General features: G+C 29.1%; 2 protein-coding genes across 3 annotated transcripts; both read right to left on the bottom strand.

Moving 5' to 3' along the window:
- Window positions 1–4,593: 4,593 nt before the first annotated feature.
- On the bottom strand, window positions 4,594–7,016 carry LOC118050457 (small ribosomal subunit protein eS6). Its single transcript, XM_035060802.2, has 6 exons — window positions 6,882–7,016; window positions 6,699–6,763; window positions 5,757–5,814; window positions 5,567–5,675; window positions 5,152–5,424; window positions 4,594–5,015 (listed from the first exon to the last, which is right to left on the bottom strand). Exons 1-6 carry the CDS (start codon window positions 6,885–6,887, stop codon window positions 4,777–4,779), a joined length of 750 nt encoding a protein of 249 aa, XP_034916693.1. The 5' UTR covers window positions 6,888–7,016; the 3' UTR covers window positions 4,594–4,776.
- Window positions 7,017–12,580: 5,564 nt separating this feature from the next.
- On the bottom strand, window positions 12,581–15,481 carry LOC118050458 (serine/threonine-protein kinase SAPK2). 2 transcript variants are annotated; one of them, XM_035060803.2, is made up of 9 exons: window positions 15,269–15,481; window positions 15,007–15,081; window positions 14,596–14,697; window positions 14,356–14,409; window positions 14,155–14,262; window positions 13,978–14,070; window positions 13,774–13,878; window positions 13,541–13,639; window positions 12,581–13,162 (listed from the first exon to the last, which is right to left on the bottom strand). In XM_035060803.2, the coding sequence occupies exons 1-9, from the start codon at window positions 15,386–15,388 to the stop codon at window positions 12,887–12,889; spliced, it is 1,032 nt and encodes a 343-aa protein (XP_034916694.1). In that variant the 5' UTR covers window positions 15,389–15,481; the 3' UTR covers window positions 12,581–12,886. The 2 variants fall into 2 exon arrangements, with proteins under 2 accessions (XP_034916694.1, XP_034916695.1); XM_035060804.2 differs by having other exon boundaries at window positions 14,155–14,247; window positions 15,269–15,479.
- Window positions 15,482–24,661: the final 9,180 nt, after the last annotated feature.

The raw sequence follows: 24,661 nt of genomic DNA, 5'->3' as shown, positions 1-24,661 counted from the left end.
TGACCATCTGTGATTTACATGGATTATATTTATTTATATGATCTCCTCTGCACTTTTCAAATTATGGTTGGGTGTTGAAGGAAGAGGCGGACATTATTGTTTGTTTGCGGTATCTTTTTGCTTTCTTCAGCCATTATCGAATTCCTATTATGGGAAAGCAGATTGGTGCTTTTAGATTTCTTGACCTTAGGCACACTGTTGTCGATGAATTTGCCACTACTTTGTGTGTCGCGATGGTCTCATTCACATGTTGAAAATTTGCTAGTTGTTAAGCCAACTATTTTTTGATAAAAATATGTTTTTGTTTCTTAGTAAGATGTCCTTTTCTTCTTCTTTTCTTTTCCATTGGCTCTCATAGTTATAGAATACTTTCTTGTTTCCCTGTTTCTCTCTTTTAGGTTGACATGGGTCCACAACCAGTAGAATTCCTGTTGGGAAAGGAACTGATATAATAAAATTTACAATATATAATTATCAATTGTTTTCTCCCTTCGTGCAATTAAAAATAAGATAAATCATTCATCAAACTAAACAAACAATCACAATAAATCAACACATAAAAAAACTCCAATGTAAGGAAAAACCATGAGACCCATTATTAATATTAATAGTAGTATTGGTAGATATACAAGTGTTATTACTTGATTAAAAAATAAGAACTACCACATAAATAATCAACAACAATAAATTATTGGAATGCATCAACATTAAAAAAGAAAAATGAGAAGAATCTAATAAATTTGTGAAGAACATACCAATTTAGGCCCCACTGCACTTCAATCTAACAATACATAATGAATAGTTATGCATCCAAAATCTTGTAACAAAAACTCTAATAAAAATTTGATTCACCATTAAATTGAGCTAAGTTGAAATAAAGGTTGTTTAAGTTGTCTTTTTCTCTTATTTTTTCTTTTTATATATCGACCACCAACTTGAAAATTAGCCAAAGTTAGCTTGTTATACCTATTTGCCTATATAACCTAAAAGGATTTAAGTCTTTTTTTTTTTTTTTTGCCTTAGTTTTATGGGTCATGGCCTATGAAATGAGGGGCCAAACCTAATAATTCTCCTCCTTCCGACTCATGTAAAGGGCTTCTACAAGTTTGTTTGTCTTTTATAGAACTCAAACTTCTCTCTTGGTAAAGACTTGGTCATCATATATGACACATTGTCATTAATATGGATTTTCTTAACAACAAAAGACTTCATCTCCATGGCATTTTAAATCCATTGGTATCTTACCTCAATGTGTTTTGATCAAGAATTAAAAGTATGATACTTACTGATATGGATTGCACTCTAACTGTCACAATGCAACAAAAAGCTTTATAGGCCAAGTTCATGTAAGAACTTCTTAATCCATAACAATTTTCCCCTATTTCAATAAGAGCAATGTATTCAGTTTCTATAGTAGATAATGCATTATATTTTTGCAATCTTGATTGTTATAAAATCATCTCTTATAAAAGTCGTTAAGTATCTAGATGTGAACTTTATAGAATCAACATCACAAGCCATATATGCATTTTTGTATCAATTCAGCACAAGTTCACCATTTCTAAAACATAAACTAAAACTAAAGGTATCTTTGAGGATAATGAGTATTCATTTTACTGTTGACTAGTGTTCTTTACCAGGATTAAAGGGGAACAGACTAACCGCACCAACAATATAAGCTATATATCTGGCCTTATGCAAATTATATCATAAATTAAGCTATCAACTATGGATGCATAAGTAACCTTTTTCATCTTTTTTTTTCTTCATCACATAAAGGACATTGTTTAAAACTTAGCTTTAAGTGTCTTGTAAATGGAGAACAAATAGGTTATGACTTGCTCATATTGAAAATCTCTCTTAAGATAACCAAAATTTCTCATTCTTTTTGTCACAAGTAATCTTCATGCTAAGAATCTATCTTGTCACTTCTAAGTCTTTAATTATAAAAGACTTGATTGACTCTTCCTTTAAACTTTGGATCTTCTTAGCATTATCTAACAATCAACATAACATTCACTAATTGCAAGAGAATAATCAAGTTAACATTAGAAAACCTTTTTATAAACATATAATTATCAAAAATGGTATCTACGATAACCATGCTCTACTATAAAAGAATTTGTACTTTCTATAATTTTTTTGAATGTGCTTAGATTTATCATAATAATAACACTTAAATCCCTTCTTTGACTAATATCTCCCTTAGGCTTCAATCTATTTTTTTCTATCACTAGACTCTCTATCTCATTTGATACAAGAAAACTTGTTTTGGTTTCTCCTGTAGTTTTCTATAACAAGCATGTAAGACTCAGAAGTGCTTGTCCATTTACTAGGTGACACCAAAGTCTTCCAATTATTTAACAATTGACTCAATAGGATTAGTGCTTTTATCTCATTGGTTAACTTGAGATTCATCAACAATAACTTATTTAGAAACCCTTGGAAGTCATTTACGTGCATTGAAGCATCTTAACCATCCTTTTACTTCAAATTCATAAGATCTCTAATCACAAACGCCTTGTTTTGTGCACTTTTTTTAGCAAAGATGTCTTCCAATATCTTATGAATTTTGTAGTAGTCATGTTCCAGAGAAATATGATTGATAGTCTTAGAAGATACATATTTTTTAACATTAGCAATCATTTTTCTATTAAGTGCATTTCATTTTGCCTCTTCTATATCGACAAGCTTCTTTCTTTTGCACTCTAGCAGCATATCTAAATCATTGCAATAAAAGTGATCCTCCATTAATGTCTTTCAATAAGAAACAATTAAAGGAAGTGAGTTTTATCATACTTGAATCTTTCATTTTTTTTTTTTTTAACTACACAAGAAAATCAATCTGTTCAATAAGAAACAATTAAAGGAAGTGACTTTTATCATACCTGAATCTTTTTTCTTTTTTTAACTACACAAGAAAATCAATCTGCACAACCAAACTCTGATACCATTTTATTGGAAAAAGATACTAATATAATCAAATTCACAGTCCTAATTCTTTTTTCTTTTTATGCAATTAAAAATAGGGTCATATAGTCAACAAACTTAGCGAATGATCACAATAAATCAATATTGAAGTTTTTTATGTGGAAAACCCTGATATGGAAAAAAGCCATGAGACCATAGTCCATAAAAAAGACTTCTACTAACAATAATAATAATTGATAAACAAGTGTTCTTCCTTAGTTAAAATTGAGGGCTATAACATAAATCATCAAGAACAATATATTTTTGGAATTTATCAACATTAAAGAGAGAGTTGAGAAGAATCTTACAAAACTAACAATCATTTCTATTAAGAACATATCAATATAGACATCTCTAATTTTCAATCTAACCATACATAAGGAAGAGTTATGTGTTCAAAATCTTTTATTAAAATTTTAGTTCAATCCAACGATGAATCAAGTGCTTATTAAAGTTTGAAGAGAGACTACTCAAGTTGCCCTCTTCTTTTTTCTCCTTATATATGACGGATACCAACCTGAAAATAAGCTAAAATTGGCATTTTATATCTTATCACTTATATAACCTAAAAAGATTTAAGTCTTTGTCCCTAGTGACTTATTTATCCAGTTGTATACCTTGATGCGAAGACTATTGTACTTTACATGAAGAGAATATCTTGGGGGCTATTTTCAGTGTTGGGAAGGAACTCAGAAGGGCGAAGCCATGGGAAGAAGTTGAGCTTCCGGTGTGGGGTGAACTGAAGTATTATAAAAGTGTCTTGAAGGGCCTCTATCTTTCTCATGTATTTTAGAGTCGCAGCTGTGCATACTGAGGTTGGCATCAAATCCACAGGATTTCGTGTAACGACTAACAATTCAAGTTGTAGCTTGCTGAAATATCATATTTTTAGCGTTATTGAAATAAATTTGCGTGCATATTCCAATGGAAAATGAAATCAATCTCAAATTTATACATGCATTTTTCAGTCATGGACTTTATTTATTTATTTATCAAGAAAAATTCAGTGCATTTTTTTTTTATTTTTTTTTTTGCAAAAGTTTAACTGAATTCTATATTTAAAAAAAAAAAAAATCCTTGTATGTACCATGCAATTTACGGTCACCAAAATCATTTATACGATTGCCGCGATTATAGATTGATTCAGCTTTTAAATTACTGGTTCCAGTAACCAGACTACATAATATCGAGTGCTTTCCAAAATTCAGTGAACCCGAAAACAGAAGTGCAATGCCCCTTATGGCATAATACAGAATTTGTCCTCGATTCATTGGCAGCAGAGTTTCTTGACCCTGATTTCGTGGAAGTTGAGGATTTAATTGCTGAAATTGCCAGTAATTCAAGACTTAATTCTGATGTCAGGAAGTTACCAGCTAATTTAGCGACCATCTTTTTGCTGAGACCTGAGAGTCTCTTACCGTTCAAAACTCCACGAATCCTCCGAGCAAGAAGCAAGTGCTGGTACAATGGCTCTAGCTTAACTACGCTGCGCTCGAATATTAAAATCAAGACACAAAAACACCACTTGACATTCAACTTCGCTGACAAAAATACTTGAAATGGAACAAAAAAGGCTCGCATAAAGTAGTGTATTAGGAATAGCTTAGCTAATCATACCAAGACTTGAAAATATTCCAAATGATTATAGCAGAGAGTCATAATATCATGGCAAATCCAATGAACCTAGTGTCAAAGCACTTCCAGAACCATTCATGTAACACCTCAAAATATGATAACTCAAATTTAAAAAATAAAACTGACACCATTCCTCTTGCTACCAAAACCCAACTAGAGAGATTCGTAGATCTAAGCAACAATGGATGGCTTGGAAGCAGTGGAAAGTCTGGACCTTTTCTTGGCTAAGCTCTCACTGCGACGTTCTCTCTGCTCCTTCAATCTTGTGGCAAGAAGTTTCTGGTAGTCAGCAGCCTCAGACTTGGCCTTGGCAATTCTCTTCTTTTTATCTGAAATCCTTGCTCGCTTCCTTTGCAAAGTCAAAGGAGTCACCAACCTCTGAATTTTAGGAGCCTTACTGACCTTCTTTCCTGCAACAAACAGGAACCACAAGACATTAATTACATTAACAAGCTTATGGCAAACAAATCCCAAGAAGCTGCTAGCATCCCTCCTGATCTTCTACAAAAAAATTAAACATGCATTTATAAGAATGGCAAGTCATACCAGATTTGGTTGTGAATGATCTCCGGTAAGTATTGACATACTTGCGAACATCATCCTCCTTTGAGAGATTAAAAAGCTTGCGGATCTTTGATGCTCTCTTTGGACCTCTCATCCTTGGTTTCTCTGTGTCAGTGAGTCCAGGAAGATCATTCTCACCCTTCTTCACAATTACCAAGTTCAAAACAGAAAGGTCTTGACTGACAATACACCCGCGCACAGACTTCCTCCTGCGTTCTCCATTGCGCCTTCCATATCCACGGAAGCAGGGGGTTCCTATGGAGGCAAAACAGAAATGCAACTTAACATTACTCAGGCAAACATGAGAAAACTATAAGGTTTTAGCAGACAAAATTTACCAAGAATGTTTAGCAATTTTGAGAACATAACATGGTCTAGCATTTAAGAAGTCACCAACCTCGGTAAAGCAAGAGACGGACACGACCAGGGGTTAGCACTCCCTGCTTCATGGGAAATCCTTGCTTGTCACAGCCTCCCATGATTTTGAAAACATAGCCCTTAAATTCCTATCAAACCCAAAGGATAATTGGTGGGAAACATGCAACTAATATAAACATTCACTGTATGGAAAACCAGAATGTGCATACCTCTCCAAGAGCATCTCCGCTGACCTCCTGTGAGATCCTCTTGTCAAAAAATGCCCGTCTACAGAGGCAAGATTTAAAAATTGATAGAAAATCAGAAATAGAATTGCGAATGGCAATCACTAAACACACAAACATAGTAATCTGATCTTGCTGTTGACTACTATCAAAGAATGGTTACTGCTAAACGCATTTACATTAATCATGTTAGACTAGTTGAATGATACAGAATAGCACACTATATAGGTTGCTAATGTTTCTTACTCAAGGGAAGACTGTAACTCGAACAAGAAAAGGTATAATAATATGGACACTTTGCTCACTTCATAAGTTCAACAGTTAACTCATGCAAATGGATATTTTTCAACATCAAGTTCTTGAAAAGAAGAATTTTTGTATGACATAAGGAAATTGTGGAAGCCTTTTTATATCAGATCATGATTTATTTTCTTACTCATTCTGATTTCAATTCTCCTATTGCAGGACTTGGATTGCACTTTACTACATTTTGACTATCGAAACTAACTGAGGTGTAAACAGATGATGAATCTAATGCTCAACAATGGATGCAGTAAATGTTCAGGTTCCAAACCAAAGTACATGAATACGAACACAGAATCCAGAAAAGATATACAAAAATTCTAAAGAAAGCTCTAACATCATCATATTTCAACATATTAGCTAAAACAACATTTTTCACCCAAATAAGGACGTGCTAGACTTGTGTTTGAACATTTTGCAAAATTCAGAAAAAATCATAAAGCTCAAAAACAGAAACTATATTAACAGCCCAAAAAATGCATCTTTGTCCCAGTTCACGAGCATCTATCCCATTAATCTACAAACGCAAATAGTTTGACTAGAAAAAAGAACTGATTAACTAAAACGAAACCCACAAAAGCATAGACACATCGACAGGAAAAAAAAAGGGGGGGGGGAGCTTACAGCTTCTGGTCATCGTCGATTTCGAGCTTTTTCTGGCATCCCGTAGTGGGATTTGCGATGTTGAACTGCGAAACACAAGCAGAGAACTCAATGAGACCAAGAGAATCATGAAATCATATTTATTAAACGAAAACTTTGCTTTGTGTGATTAGAAGTGAAAAAGATTGGCCAAAAAAATAAAACCTTCATAATGGGGGGAGATAGAAGCAGAAGCGGCGGTGCCCAAGTTGAGATGACTAAAAATAAAGAGAGACTGTGCCTTGCCTTCTGCTTAGGGTTTTAACGTGCGAACTTGGCTATTTTTCTTATTCCTGGAATTTTTTATTATGTGTGTTTGCCTATTGTGTATTTATGCGGATTACATTATATACTGTACACGTGGTTTACAATATGTTTGTTGGACCGTTCGATCACTATTTGGTTTCGTTCTAGACCGATTTTTTTTATAAGTATTTTTTTTCTCTCTTTTGATGCTATACAACAAATAAGCTTTCTTTAAATAAATAAATAAAAACATGAGAAAATTCGGGCATGTTCCAGTATTACTTCTTTTTATTAAAAAAAAAAAGATTTGTTCAAATGTTTTTTATAAATTAAAAAAAGAGGAGTAGTTTTTTTTTTTTTTCCGAAGACAAACATTTTGAAGTTAGACACATCTCTAAAAAAAAAATTGGATAAAACATGGTTTGAACGTGTTTCAAAATAGACCTTTATTGGCCTCCCATATCATGTTTCTTAAGGGCTTGGCTGCTGTTAGTTTGAAATCCATAGGTTTTAAGATTCAGCTCGATTCGGTAAAGTTTGGATTATAAGTTTTAACTGGGTTACCGAATCAATCGAGTGAAAAATATTTTTTAAAAAAATTAAAATAATATTATTTTAATAAAAAAAAAAAAATTAACGAATTTGTAGTCGGGTCTTGCCAGGGTTACACTAGATTTTTTCTCTTCTTGTTTTTTCTTTAATCCGGCCTCGTTTCAGTCTCAGATCATCAGGTCTCTAAGTTGATTTACAGGTCGGACCAGATTTTAAAACTATAATTTAAACTGCGCTAGGTCGCCCAAGATTGACAAGAAATCATAAACAAACTTGCAATCCAAGAATTATGTTGTAGAAATTCTTGCAATAGAAAGAGGTGATCAGAAGGTATCACCAAATCACTTATCCGCTAATGAGAGAACATTTATTTATCCAATTGAAGTAGTAGTTGTCCTCATGAGGGTCTTCATGTAATTTCCTTTTGCAAATTTTGGATTCCATTTATTATTATTATCATTATTTGTATTTTATCATGCACTCTGTTGGTTGTGACTTTCAATTATCTATCTCCCGCCTTTTCTTTTCTTTTTTTTACACCAATGAGATGAATCTATCTGGTGTTTATGTTTCAATCCCTACCTTTTCTAGTTTACACTGCCTGTTATCCTAGCATTAACCTATTTGTGAATGTTAAGAGAATTAATACTTGGTTCATTATTTGATTTTTTTTATATTTGTTATAGGTTTTCAACTTATACCTATTATTTGGAATCCTTGAATTGAATTCAATTCCAAGAATTAAATAATTTTTAAATTTAAAATTCTTTTGAAAAAACTGGTCTAATTCCAAATCTAAATGGAGACCCTTTTACAAGAACAAGTAGTGTTTTATGCACACATAATTATAGTTACAAGAATCTTTGTAACCAGTTTTTTTAAAAAAATTAAGGGCGAACTATTCAAGATTATTAATTCAATTGATTTCCATGTGTATTTCAAACAATATTATTGAATTTAATTATTTAATTTAGTATTTTATTTGAAAATAAAGAATTATGATAGGTCATTAATTGAATTTGAATCACACGTAGAATTTGAATTCAATTTTATATGTGATTTGATTTCAAGCAAACTAATAATCATACCATCATAGAGTTTTTATTATTGAAAGCTAGAGTTAATCGATTATTTATAGAATATGATAGAGAATGATTGGGATTTCTTGACAATGATGGTATTAATGTGATGTAAGAAGGCATTAAAGCACATATATTTCAATAAAATAAATGAGTTTGATTAGAAAAGTCATCACATTTCATATATGTAATGATTTTAAAAATTATGTTGTATCTTAATTAATATTGTTTTTAGATGTCAATCTTATTATTAATAGACACTCTAATTGTGAAAATATTCTATTATTGTTGTGTATATTCTTCCATCTCATTCAATTTAATTAGGTGAAATTTTTCTCAAAAAAAGAACAATACCCTTAAGATTAGGAAAAAATATATTTGTGAACATCAAAATGTAAGCAATATTATAGAAAGCAAGTTTAATTTAAACATGATTTTTATTAATCATTTTTTCTAAATAAAAAATAAATAATAATAATAATAAAGAATATTATAGAAGAAAAATCGATTTATTATTATTGAAGAGGATCTTGTTCTTTATTATTATTATTCAACTTGGCAAAAAAATATATAATTGGAAAAATATTTCAATGAAAAGGGCATTAAAACTGGCTCACACCATAATCTAGAAGTTTATAAATATATAGGCCAAGTTTATAATGTTGTGTTTCTTATATTTTCTCTAAAAGAATTAACTTAATGTTTGGTTTGGTTTGATGTAATATAATGATTTATTACATTCTTATATTTAATTATAATATTTTTCAAAAGAATGAAAACTTGTTAATGCTTGAGATAATAAGAATTCCTCCAGCCTAGTGTCCATAATGTTAAAAAATATGATTGCTAAAAAAAATAAATTAAAACTATTACATATCGTGTTTCTTTCTTCTTCTTTTTCTTTAGTTTTTCCTTTTTTATTATAAATGTTTCTTATTTTTTAATTATATTAGTTTATATTGCTGCATCTACACATGGTAGTATTGTTATTTGTCATATGTTGGGTTGGAAGAGCTCTTAAAGTTTTTCTAGCGTTGCAATTGAACTGTTGTTTTATTATTTTTAAAATTTTTTATTTACTTCAAATTATTATTTTTTGTGTTTTTTAAATGTTTTAAAGTAATAATATTAAAAAATAAAAAAAATATATATTATTTTGATGTATATTAAAATGAAAAGTATTTTAAAAAACAATATATATTATATTCTCAAACAGGCACTTACTCTACAGGAGATCATACAATTTTTATTCTTTTAAAAATAACTATATAGGGATTTATTTGAAAAATATTAATTACACCACCAAGCGATAGTTTTTCAAAATACAAGGACTGATTTATAAATAAAAATAAAATATAAGGACTTAAATAGTTATTTTGAAAAAAAAAATTAGAAACTAAAATGAAACTTTTTATATATATAAACTCCATCACATCACTATGAATATTTTAACAAAGGGAAATGTAATGTATCAACGCATTTCATTGTATATATATTTTTTATTATAGCACACAATTGATTACATTATATTGGATTGGTCATATATTAATTGTTGAGTTGTAATTCAATGTGATTAAGATATTTTACATAAACATATAAATTAAAGAGTAGAATAGAGATAAGCATATAAATACAATTAAATGAATTTTATATGCATACACATAACATATGAATGTATTAAGCTAAAAATTTAGAATAATATACTTACTTGTTAAGGGAACAAAAACATTGTTGTCAAAAATTATATGTTTTGTTCTTAAGATTAATTTACATGTCATATAGTGCAAACAATCTCAATACAAGTAATTTCTTAGAATTCTAACAACATTATCTTGAAATGTCACAATTCTTATCAAGGTCTATGAACTAGAAAACAAAATGTTTAAGATATTAAACCTAACGTACCAAATATCTAAGATATTAAACCAAACATCAACAAAAATTATCATGGAGAAACTATTAAGACAATATTAAAAAAAACAGATTTAATGAATCTAATTTGGATATTTTTAATAAATACTTAATGTTAAAAATATTTAATATATTAAACTACATATTAAAAAAAAATTAACCAAAATTATCTTGAAAGAATTGATTAGATAAAGTATTAAACCTAAAAAATTCAATGAATCTAAACAAATGATTATTCATAGGTTGGCAAAAAAAAAATATATTCTTTGATCGAAAAGTTCTTTTATAATTAACCCATACATGATTTTTTTTCATAAATACTTACCATTAAAAATGTTTAAGATATTAAACCTAACGTATCAAATATTTAAGATATTAAACCAAACATCAACAAAAATTATCATGGAGAAACTATTAAGACAATATTAAAACAAACAGATTTAATGAATCTAATTTGGATATTTTTAATAAATACTTAATGTTAAAAATATTTAATATATTAAACCACATATTAAAAAAAATTAACCAAAATTATCTTGAAAGAATTGATTAGATAAAGCATTAAACCTAAAAAATTCAATGAATCTAGACAAATGATTATTCATAGGTTGGAAAAAAAAAAATATATATATATATATATATATATATATATATATATATTCTTTGATCAAAAAGTTCTTTTATAATTAACCCATACATGATTTGAGTACACACATATGGTTTTAGCTCAAAGCTTACATTTTCTAATGCCTCTCTCCACTAAAAAGTTTGATTATCTAGTAGCCTTAATTTTTACTTTCCAATATATAATTATATAAGCCACTTGAAAAACTTGTAATTGAAAAGATTAAGATTTGGGATTTAAGAAATTGTCAACTAAGGTATTTTTTTAGATTAATTTTGTATTCACCCATGATTGATTTTAAATATGTTAATATTCAAGTTAGACCATGTTTGTTTCCCGGAAAGTAGTTTTCAAAATCAAAACTTTCTAAAGAATTTCATTTTCGGCAAAATTTTACTCAAAATATGAGTGAACTCCACTTTTAATTAATTTATATGTGCTCATTAATTTCATATTAATTGGATCAATATAACACATTATTTTTAACAAACACACCATTTATTTGAATGTTTTTTTTTAAGAACTAGCTAGTGATTCTTCCAAGGATGATTTATATTGTAGTGAACACGATCATGAACAGATTGTAGTTAGTTGTTTTGAGTTGTTTTACTTGTTTAATGGCTAATAATGACTAGTTTTGAGCTCTCTTCTACAACCAACTTTTTTTATAACTTTTTTTTGGTGGTTTCTTAATGTGTCTCATTGTATTTCAACTCTAATATAACTAAGATAGTTTTGTTTGTGAAAGTGGTACTCTATCAACTATATTTCGTGCTTGTCATATCCCTTTTAGTCCTTACTCTTCTCGTAATGAATTATATATTGTGGCATATATTATTATCTTAGGTATGTATGGGTAAAATCACATTTACAAACAAAAGAAAGTGAAACAAAGTTTTGGTGGTATTCAAATCACCATGTTAATTTGATGCTATCCAACACTAAAAATTCAGTTAGAAAATTCAGTTGGTTTAATAAAACTTAGGGTTAAAGAGGTTTAAAGAGATTTTCAATAATTTTTTTTCAAGATACATGAGTTAAGATAGATTTTAAAAATTATTTTTTTCTATTTATTATGTGTGTTTTACAAGTAGAGTTTTGAGTAATTTTCATTTTATACTTGGAATTTTCTGTTAAGTGGGAATAATTTTCATTTCATAAAGTATGATTAATAAATATATCGTTTCTTGAGGTATTTTTGTAAAATAGAGATCTTGAACCATTGGGGGAATGGACTAGCTCTTGGGGGGGACCTAATGGGGCGACTCTCTGAAACTCATGAAGATCACATATGCAATATGTTATACAAGCCAATCTTGAAAAAGATTTCAGCTTGTGACCTAGTGCCTGCTATATATTTCACCAGTTCTGTTAAGAAATCAAAGAGCTCAAGATCTGGAGTACACTTCTTTTGGCAGAAGAACTCTTGTTATATGATAGAACAACACCAATTAAAGAAAAGAGCAAGTAATCTGGCTCTAGAAGTATCCGTGATGTTTAAACTTTGCCACACACATCACCTTACAAAATAATTTATCTCAGGTCACTTTACATAAATATTAAGAACAAACGCAAAGAAAAATGTTATTGTAATATATTGAACAACAAAGAAACACAGGGGATCTACAAAAGGGCATCCGTATGCCACATGGCCAAACAAGGATCACAGTGTAAAGAGTTCATCAGAAAAAATCTGGCGCTCTCAATCACTGAACAATACTGCAGGAAAGTTGACAATTTATGTACACAGCTTAAGCTCATAATGGGCACACGAAATCACCACTTGTCTCGATATCTTCAAGGTCTGCGTCAGCATCTAAGTCATCAAGATCCATGCTGCTTCCAAGCAAATGCTCTTCACCCTTCGACAGGAAGACAGGTTTGCTTGCCTCCTGTATTATAGACAGGACTTCTTCAACGCTTTGGGATGGGTTGTTGACATCATTGCTTTGCCAGCTTCCTCCTTCCATCAGCTCCATAGGCAAGTTCTTTAAGAACCATGGATGTTTTTTTATTTCTGGAATAGTAATCCTCTACACATAGACAAAAGCATTAACTGATGAAAACAATAGGAGTTACAAAAAAGAAAAAGAAAAAGAAAAAGGTAGCAATGCTTTAAGGAATAAAGGGAAAAGAACTTTGTTCCTTTCAATCATTCGACTTGAAGGTGCTTGTGTGTCCTTGTGTCTCCTACATTAAGAGCTGAAAACTTTCTATCAGGTATCAAATAACAAGGGCTTATTTTAATTGGTCCTGGGAGTTTCCTACCAAAAATCAGGCACCTTGTTCTATCATCCATTAAGAAAGCATCATAATATAATTGAAATCTTCTCCCTTTTATTTTCACTGCAATCATGGATGGAGATGCAGTTGATACCACAACACTTTTGTTCAAGCTAAAGCCAAATTACCTTTTCAGGGTCAGCCACAAATATTCGAGTCAAAAGATGCTTGCACTCAATAGAAACACGAACATAATCCGGAATTGAATAGTGGACACTGAGTATCCTCTGCAATGAGCAAACAATAATTTAATCGGATCAATAATAGATTAGCAAGAATTCCATAATAAATATGCAGACCTTCAATAATTACACTAGAACTAAATTCTATCTGGTGCTTAATACTTTGAATAGCCACTTACCCCAATTGTCTTTCTGAAGTCCTTTGGACCATCAGGGTCTTCAAAGGGGTATGCCCCAACAAGCATTACATAGAGCGTAACCCCACAGGACCATACATCTGCAATCTGTAACTCTCCAAGATGAGACATAATACGAATGCTTTCAAACAACTTAAATGAGAAGCATTGCATCAAAAAGGAAGAGAAAGTCAGAAAGATTGTTACCTTCCCATCATATTCCTTTTTTGATAGTACTTCTGGGGCAATGTAAGCTGGGGTGCCCACGGTAGATTTTGGCTGAGAATGCAACACAGCTGACTACACGATAAGCCAAGGAAATTAGCAACCAAAAGGGTGGTGAAACTTCATGCACGCATGTTATCATTTAGTAAAAATGCTTACCTTTGAATACCCGAAGTCGCATATCTTGACGCGCGGTACTGTGTTTCCATCTAGGAGTGTATTTTCAAGCTTAAGATCTCTGTGGCAAATTTGCTGCAGCATAAATATCTCCTCGTATCAAAATCAAAAATTCTTAAAACAATTACTGTGCATTTTATAAAGGTTAAAACAAATTGACAAAAGGAAGGTTAAACTTCTTACCATTGAATGACAGTAACTTACTCCGGATATCAACTGCTGGAAGAAAAACCTTGCCTGATGCAGAAAAACATAAAAACCCCAGAAGTAAAACATTAATCCGATTATACGCTGCTAATTAATAGGTAACATTCAAAGCACAACATTTACTGCCTCTAGATGCTACATATTTCCTTTCATTCAACTTCCAAACAACCCTGAATGTTCATGTAATACTAGTAAAATTTCTTTGCTCTACTTTACCTCATCTTCACTAAATTTACCAGTACTGCATATCCTCTCAAAGAGTTCTCCTCCTGCAGCATACTCCATCACAATAGCTAAATGGGTTGGAGTTAGCAGGACCTGGAAGGATAACATCTCAAATCAAAGATTGTCTCCTTCTCATTGAATTGATATATTCTAGGAAGTAACACTCAAAAGAGAATAATTAACAACATCTACTCCAATTAGTTCTTCTTAAAGTAGCTATGGCCAATCCACTTTACTGTGGAGAAAATATATTTCAAGACATTTTATGGTCCTCCAACAGAAATAAAGAAAAAAACTCTATGGGGCAAAATGGAGTCCTTGCTTACTTGTTGCAGCATACAACAATTACAAGACAACAGATGCCAATTAGCATTACTGGACAAGAAAATTTAAATAACAAACCTCTTTAAATCTAACTATATTGGGATGCTTCAATGACCTATGATTCATAATTTCCCTTTGCACATGTTCATCAATCTGCAACAAAAAAAGTAACTCCTCAATCAACCCCATAGTAAAAGCACCCCGTGATGCTTAAAGATGACGAATTCATAATGGTAAAAACAAGCAGGATTGAGTTTCAAGAGATTAGCAAACTATAATAAATATGGAAATTTTTTGAAATTGAAATAGGCAAACAGATAGTAAAACAGAGGAAACAGACCTTTTCGCCTCTCTCAAAAAACTTAACAGCAAAGAATTCTTTGGTGCATCTATCTCTAACCAGCTTAGTCACCCCAAAATTTCCAGACCCAATATTCTTCAGAATCTCATAACGATCCATAGCTACCAAAAACACTGAAAATTTTATTAGTTATATTGAGTCTCGCTTCTCCACTCCCCTATCTATAAACTTGGCTGTTCTTTTTATTGGTTTCTAGAAACACATAAGTACACTAAAAATGATTAATTAATTTTTTTTTTTTTTGAGTTTTTAAGAATTTTGTTAAATATATCTCATATTGTTTAAAGTTTATATAATGATTATTTAAATTTTTTTTTATTTTAAATATTTATTTTAAAGTTAAATTGTCACAAATATTAAATTGTTTAGTTTAACCACTAATAAAAAATTTCTTAAATTTTGTTAGAAGAGATGAATTAATATGCATTAGACTATTAGCTCTTGCTTTTGTGTTTTAAGTATCTATGTATTATATTGTACTTATTTTTTTATAATAAGAAATAAAAGACATAACTTTTTATTTATACTAAACCTAACAAATCCTAAAAATGATAAAATATGAATTTTCTCCTTAAATAATATTATATATATTATTTTAAAATAATTTTAGAAATTTATTTAATCAAGTCTTTATTTGATTGTTTCTAGGTCTAAAATTGTAATACCTTGTATTAATTAAATTCTAGTCCTTAATTTCTAAAATTTATTTACAATCAAATCACACTTGATTAATCATTCCATTTCAATTTTTGACCAATGGTTCTTAGTGCATGATTCATTAAGTTCCCTAATAAGTTAACCTAAATATAAATCACAATCCTAAATAAAATATGATTAAATAAATTAAACAAATTAATTTATTATCAATTCAACAATTGATTGATTTATATTTGAAAATCAAGTACAATCTCTAGCAGATTGTCATGATCCTTCAAATATTAGAAAAGTCATAAATGGTTTAACTTAATATTTTAGTTACTAGTTTCTTAATGTAATTATTTTCTCTTCATTAACAATGTTTTAATTTAGACATTATAGTGTGCATATTCTGTCAATTTATATTTATTCTTAACACTATAGTAATTTATTCTTTGAAAGATTTAAAACTCTTTTCAAATCTCATTCTACATTATGCAAGGATTTATAGTCAATATTATTTGAATACATATGAAATATTTTTTCTAATTTACTTAGGGTAATGAATCATCTCTTGATTACTTAAATACCTTCATATAGTTCATATTATATCAAATATATGTCTATTTGTTATCCTTGATTAAGATAAGTTATAGTAGGATAAGAACATAACACTCCTTATAAAATATAATTTAGTAATCTCATGTATAAGGATCACTTACACAACTGTCATGTGAGTTTTTTCATTGATAACTATGATCTCTCTAAGTGAAATTCTCATATGGGTCAATTTAGTGTACATATCATCTGATAAGTATTTACATATTAGCTCTTGGTATCCTCATACCTTAGTTTAATGAAAACAATTGATTTCTTTCATAAAAAAAAATAGCATAATATTTATTAGTCTCAATAGCTTTAATTAATATACAGTGTTAATAGAGCATTGATTATGAATATTTATGAAAAATACTTTATGCAATAAAAATCTCATAATTATAATAAATTTATAAATTTTTTTGCAATGAATTTTTTTCCCAAAAACTTTATCTTTATTCTAGATTCATTAATCAAATATTATATTTATTAATAAAAAATTTAATGAATATTAAAGTTAAATATGTTTTTATTAATAAATTATATCTACATATATATGATTAAAATAAATATTAAATCTAACCAACTGATTAATTATAAAACATATACAATAATATTTTTCTTATCAACAACTTAAAAAATCACAACATAACGTTTGAAAATAGTTTAGAGAGGGTTAGGCAGCCCTGTCCATGGCTTACAAGTTATTGCCACCAAAGTATTAATTATTAAAAAACGTTTTTCTAACATCTAATTCAATTCAATTCATAGCTTTTAATAAAATATTATATTTCAGAACTAATTAAATTTCAAATGAAATTTAATATTTAAAAATAGCACAAAAGTAAATTAGAAATCAACACCATTGATTTACAATTTCAAAAAGAAAAAATTTAATATTAAAACTAGTTTTTTCTAAAATACCTATCTCTTCCAAATATATGGGTTAATTTATTTATTAATTGAATTCAAATTACATATTATAATTGAATTCAATTATAATTGAAAATTAATTCCAAACCGTAACAGTTCACAATTTTTCACTCTATTTCAATGACATTTCAAGAAAAACTCGTGTAAACACTCAAGAATTTTTTTAGAAAAATTTGAACAAAGTTTCCTCTTATTTTGCGATGTTACCCCAGTGTCGGCCAACACTTGATTTCCATCCCAAATTAATTGTAAAGGAAACCATCAAGTCAGAATATATGCTCTCCTTTCAATGACCGTTAACATGAAATTCAACATCAACCTCATTCAATCTTTTTAGGATATTTGTTGTTAATACAATAATTAAACTTATATAATTATTAATTTTAAAATTTATAAAATTAATTAAGATACATGTAAATTAGTTTAAACATTTATATTAATTAAAAAAAAAATCTTTCAAGGATATTTCATCATGATTCAAATTTAATAGACACAAAATACATAACATATATAGTAAGGAAATAAAATTGGCAATCAATCAAAATTGAAGACAACACATGGTGTTTTCATTTACATGAAATCCAGAAATTGAGTGCATCATTAATTAAATACACGTTAAGATCATAGGATAAGTTCGTACACAATTAAATCAATTTACAGGTAATAATTAAGATCATAGTCCTAATTTATCGCTACATTACATCATCAGCTCGGGTAATAGAAAATTACAATTCTATTATTACATTAGTGTTTTTACATTTCAAAATATACACTACACTAATACTCTATGAAGCGTCCTATGCATAGGAAGGACCCTTTATAAAATAAATCAGATTTAGATGATGATAATAAGATTAATTAATTAAAATATTTAATGCTAATAACTCATTTAAAAGTATCCTAACCTTTTTGTATTCAATTTAAATCAACATCATGACTCATTCGGATGTGTATCACATGACTAATTAATTTAAATCCATAAGCATAAACATGTCATGTACATGCATTTATTATTTATTTTAATTTTTATCATATCTTATGCAACGAATATATTCAATACATTAAGTAGAATACAAGATGTATACTACATTAATTTAACACAATTTTGACATAACAAAATTATTTTCACTCCCATTATCTTTCTCTAATTGATCATGCTAGTTTTGGCACCAAATACATGTAAAATTTCCTTAATCTTGCCAAATTCCTTTAACATAATTTTCTTAAATTTTTCACTACTTCATTTGTCTTTTTCAACTATTCAATTTGAGAAATAGTAATGTTCACCATTCTAAAGTGTTCCAAAATAGCTAATCAAACACAATCACAACCATCTTAAATGAATATCATTAGCATTTGCTAATCTAATACAATATTGACCATCTAAAATGGATATTATTGGCATTCACTAATCCAACACAATCTTGGCTACTTGAAATAGATACCATTGGCATTCATCAATCTAATACTATCTCGATTATCCAAAATGGATACCATTGACATTCATCAATCTAACACAATCCTAGCTATTCAAAATGGATATCATTGGCATTCATCAATCTAACACAATCTCGGCTATTCGAGATGGATGCCATTAGCATTTGTTAATCTAACACAATCTTGACTATTTGAAATGGATACCATTAACATTCATCAATCTAATATAATGTCAACTATCCAAAATGGATGCCATTAACATTTACTAATCTAAACACAACCTTGAATCATCCAATCAAAATCTTCATTTCCCACATTATCAAACATTCTATGTTTTTTATTATGAAAATCAATTCAACAATATCATTCTATGCAGTAAATAATATCTAAACAATATGAGTAATTTAACAAAAGATAGAATCAAAGGAATAAGACACCTACCTACTCCCCCTGTGTTTCAGCCTCCTCCAAAAGAAGATTTGATTCCCGTCATCCCTCCTGATTCATAAAAAGGCTTTTAGTTTGTATCTTAGTCAAACTATTTCTCTATAATAATTCCATACTCATCTTGATATATACATATATATCTTAGTCAAAACTATTTTATTGTTATATATATAACAATAAAATTTGAGTTCATGATAAGCTTTTCTTGACATTAAATGATCATCAAAATGAAGAGTAAAGGGTTAAATAATTAACAACGCACTTAAACACATATGAACCAATCTTCTTCTTTACTTTTATCTTATTGGATGAATGGGTAGGGTTAGGTTTTACCTTCAATTCTTCACTAATTATAGATAAAATGTTATACTTTTAAGCTACTTCGAGGTGGGTCCCTTTTCACTGTACCAAACGTGCCCTACCTTAACATAAAGGACTTGACCTTTCATTGCGCCAAGCCATTCTAAAGTTTGAAATCTTCAACCAAAACAAAAGGCATGTGGGCCACTAGTTTTTTGTTTGCAAGCGAATCTTATCGTCCAAATGTTTTTTCAGATGTTTTAAAAAGATGGTGGGTCCATGGTTTTTAGGCAAGCCTTTTCTCCTCGCGAAACATAATTTCTGCAGCTCTTCCACCGAGACCACATCCGCACAGCATGTCTCTCAGTTTGCCACTCACTTTTGTTGTGGTTTCTTCTCAAAACTCAAAGTAAACTAAAACCAAAGCTATATCCATACCTTACCATTCTTTCCATGTGTCAACTCTTTTCCCTGTCTCTTAGTGCAGTCAACACTTTAGCTTTAGTTGTGAGATGTATTTGCATTGTAATTCGATTGTATTTTAAAATTTTGTTAGTTTTAAATTATTTTAACATGTTAATATTAAAAATAAATTTAAAAAAACAAAAAAATCATTTTAAAGCATTTTCTAGTTAAAAACACTAAAAAAAAAATTTCTACCACACTCTCGAACATGCTTTTACTAGATTGGTCGCCGACACAATGCGGGACCAAATTATTTTTCAATGTAAAAAAAAATGCATAGATAACAACAATGATTTTAAAGACAAGAAATTTGATAATCAAGCTATTAACTTTATTGAATTCAATAACATCATTTAATTCAATGGTATAATAAAAAATAGGCAACAATGACAGATAAGTTAGAAAATAAAAAATTTATCCTAAGTCAAATTAGATTAACCCACGAAACTTGTCACCTTACACAACAAGACCTTGACTGTAGAAATCTATTATAAAAGCCTCATTAGATAAACAATTTTCTCATACCTTATCTTAAAAAAGAACTCGTCCATATACCTCAAAACTTACATAGCATCAAGTAATACTCCGTAATAATTGATTAGATTACATTTACCCACACCCTAGTCAAATAACTTGCCATCACAAATACATAATCAGGAAAAATCCTTGTCCTCTAAAATCTAATTATGCTTGTCCTTTATAATTTCATAAAAAAACTGTCATTTATAATCTAAGTATTGTCAAATAAAAAGATCACGTCAATGCCAAATTATTGAATTGTCCACGCATTTATAACATCAAAGTGGCTTTTTTGTATTTGGCTTTCTTTCAAAGACAGTATGCTCCTTCGGAAACTATTACCTTTTTTTTTCAAAAGCCATTAAAAAATATTTGGAAAAATTATGGAAAAAAACAAAAGCTTGTAGATTTTTTAATATTATGTAACATGGAATCATATTAATAATACATATTATTAAATATTGTTTTAACAATTATAATAGCTACAAATAAAGCTTTCTTAGACGTTACCTTCTATCTTTTAATTTTTTCTTTCAAGACTGAGATTTCCCCATTTCTCCTCAATGAACAGATACCCAATAAAAATTTAGAAGGCATCGATGCATTGCAAGATTAAATTAACATGTTGAATTTTTTTTTCCCTAAACTAATATAATTTAAAAAATAATTAATGCACTAACAACATTTGACTTGTTACGCAGGTGAGACCTGTGCAACTTAATACACACCTGCACAACTCACTGAAGCAAAAAAATAAAAAAAAAATTATTTGTTTTTTATTAGTTCATTCCTCATTTAGATCCTTAAATCTCTTTAATCCAAATGCACCAAAAACAAGATTAAGCAGTCTCAAAAACATGTTAATAACAAAAAACATTATGTTTTGAAAAATAAAAAATGGATGAAGAAGGACCTTGAAATCTTGCAAAAAAAAAAAAAAGTTAATAGGTTAGATGACATGTTCATTGAACTGACCTGTAATAGAATTCTATATAGAGAAAGATCATATATTTCTATGGAAAAGCTTATGTAATTGTGTGTAAATATTCCTTAGATTTAACATCATTAAAATGAGAGTGTTATGCTAAACTGATCTGTTATGTTCTCTTGTAGGCTAATGGTTAGAAATTAAAATAGGATGATTAATCAAGGGTGACTAGATTTTAAATAAGTTTTAGAAATTGAAGACTGGAATGTAATTAATAAAGGGAATTACAATTCTAGACCTGAAAAAATAAAGTAAAGACTTGATTAAATAAATATTTAAAATTAGCATAAAATAATATATATGATATTATTTAAGGGGAAAATTGATACTTTGCCATTTATAGAATTTTTAAGTTTCCCTATAAATAGAATGTTATTTCTCTTATTTTTTATGAGTAAAGTATAGTATAAAAACATCTAAAACACAAAAAAAGAGTTAACACTCAAAGGTATAACAGTTCCTCTCTCCTAAAAGGTTTAGGATATTTCTCACTGGAGATTTATGTGAATTACCGTTACAGGTTAGATATTTAGAAGGCTTATAGTTTGCAACAACCCAACCTTGAAGCAAATATTTAAAGCTAAAAGAATATTTGATCTTCTAATAACCTTCACATAAACCCTAAAAAACTCTAAATCTTTCTATCAAGATCCCTAGGACTCCCAAAAAAAATTTAAATTTACCGTTTTCACTTCATGCATGTGTTTCAAAATACCTATTGACAGCACTCCAACTAGGCATGACTATATATCTTTATAGGATGCGAAAAGGAAGTTAATTTTAAAAAAGTGTTTAAGAACTTGATAAAAATTAAATTTGATACAAAAATTCATTGATCTTTAAATTTTTTTCCTTAGTTATCCTACATTTTAATGATCAAATTGATATGAACTAAATCAAGTCCGAATTTAGCTTTAAAATGTTTACTGACTAGTTTTATGAGATTAAACATATCTTTCAAATTATACATCGGATCGAGCTGAAATCTTATAGGAAGATACTAAACACATGAGATTGTATTATGGTAGATTTTTAGGTCCAATAGAGTTCATAAACATATTATTTTAGAGGTTTAAAGTTATTAGAAAAATCTTTTCAAATCTCTAAAACTAGACCTTTGTGTAATGTTTTTAGACATATGTGGATCTATAAGTGTAATTTTGTTGAGATTCAAGTTAGGATGAAAAATAAACATATCAAGCTTTCCAATTATATATTATAGACCTAGTACTTCATCTAGACAAGAGAGAATGACATGTTTGAAGTCATAACTGAAATTTGCTAAGAATTGGCAAAAATTGAAGATTCGAGTTGTATAGAGGGATTTTAATATGAAGATTTTGTTTTTATTATTCTATTTTATTTGTATATTTAATTTTAATAATTATTTTTAATTTGAATTTGTTCTGACCCATTAGATATTATTTAAGGGTTTATTTTATTATTAAACTTATATTAATGCTTTGCAATTATAATGTTGAAAATTACATTATACATCCTATTATTTATATAGCTAATCACATTTTATGTAATAAGTCAGAAATTTATAAACTTTATCAATAAAAAAAAATCTAAAATACTTTACATTTACCATTATAATTGTTAAATATCCAAAATGCTCTTATAATTTTTGCATCGTCTTCTTCCTCTTGTCACCTTTTTTCTTAATCAAAATGCAAGTGTTTTAAATTTTGTTCTTTTTTTTTATATATTTGATTTTTTTAATTTTCAAATCCATAATAATAAAAAAACTAAACAAATTAAATTAAAACTGGAGTTCAATTTTATTTGTGTTAACAACATAATAAACAAAACCAAATGTTGGACAACACAATACAAAAATTCAAAAATTAAACTACGAATAACCAAGAAATTTCAAAACAAATCCAATCAGAATCCCCCATCTCTTTTATTGTTACCCCAACCACCCACAACTTTAATAACATCTTCATAACCACAACTAACAACATCAACAACAATACGCAGCAGTAGAAACAACAATCATGGTAATAACAGAAGCTTCACTAATAGTAGTGTAAAATAGGGAAGGAAAGGATTTGCCAGAACATTGTCTTTCATTGAATGAGTTATTCCTGCTTATATACAAGTATTTTCCTATAATTATGCTTAGCTATATTAGGAATATGAATTACAATAGGAATACATATACTTGATAGTACATGTTTACATATTTGTTTCCTAACCCATCACGTAAACATTGCCCTATTATTGATCATTTCTTAACGCTCCCCCTCAAGTGGGAGAGTGAATGTCGAGAACTCCCAACTTGGGAATCATGGTAGAGAAAATATCCTTTCCTAATGGTTTAGTGAATACATCCGCAAGTTGATTTACCTAAGCAACGAATTTAGTCATGATTGAACCATCATGTATTTTATCCCAAATAAAGTGACAATTCATTTCTATATGTCTGGTTCTCTCATGGAAAACTAGATTAGCTACTATATGTAAAGCTATTTTGTTATCATAGTGTAGCAATATTGGTTTCAAATGCAATATCCGTAAGTCTTTTAACAATGAACGTAACCAAGATAACTTGCAACATGTACCTATCAAGGCTCTATATTCAGCTTTTGCTGAGGAGAATGATACTATTTTTTGTCTTTTTGTTTGCCAAGAAACAAGTAAAGATAAAAAAAAAAAAAAAAAAAAAACACAATAACCCATTGTGTATCTTCGAGTCATTGGGCAACCAACCCAATCTGAATCACAAAAAGCTCGCAAAGACAAACCATTTTGAGAGGAGAAAAACAAACCCTATCTTAGAGCACCTTTCAAATAACGCAACACATATAAGGTAGCTTCCATGTGTGGTTTGTGTGGCGCATGCATAAATCGACTTAGCACATGTATAAAATACATGATATCCGGTCGGGTAATGGTCAATTAAATTAGGAGTCCCACAAGTCACCTTTACTGAGATGGATCTTTAAGTAAGTCACCTGCATTTAAGAGCTTTGTGTTTTGCTCCATAGGAAAATTCACAGGTTTAGCACCTAAAATCCCACCATCTTTCAAAATTTCCAAAG

This window comes from Populus alba, chromosome 5, assembly GCF_005239225.2.
Source record: "Populus alba chromosome 5, ASM523922v2, whole genome shotgun sequence".
Lineage (NCBI taxonomy): Eukaryota > Viridiplantae > Streptophyta > Magnoliopsida > Malpighiales > Salicaceae > Populus > Populus alba.
Note: the sequence above shows the minus strand (reverse complement) of the source record. Positions and strands in the feature narration are given on the sequence as shown.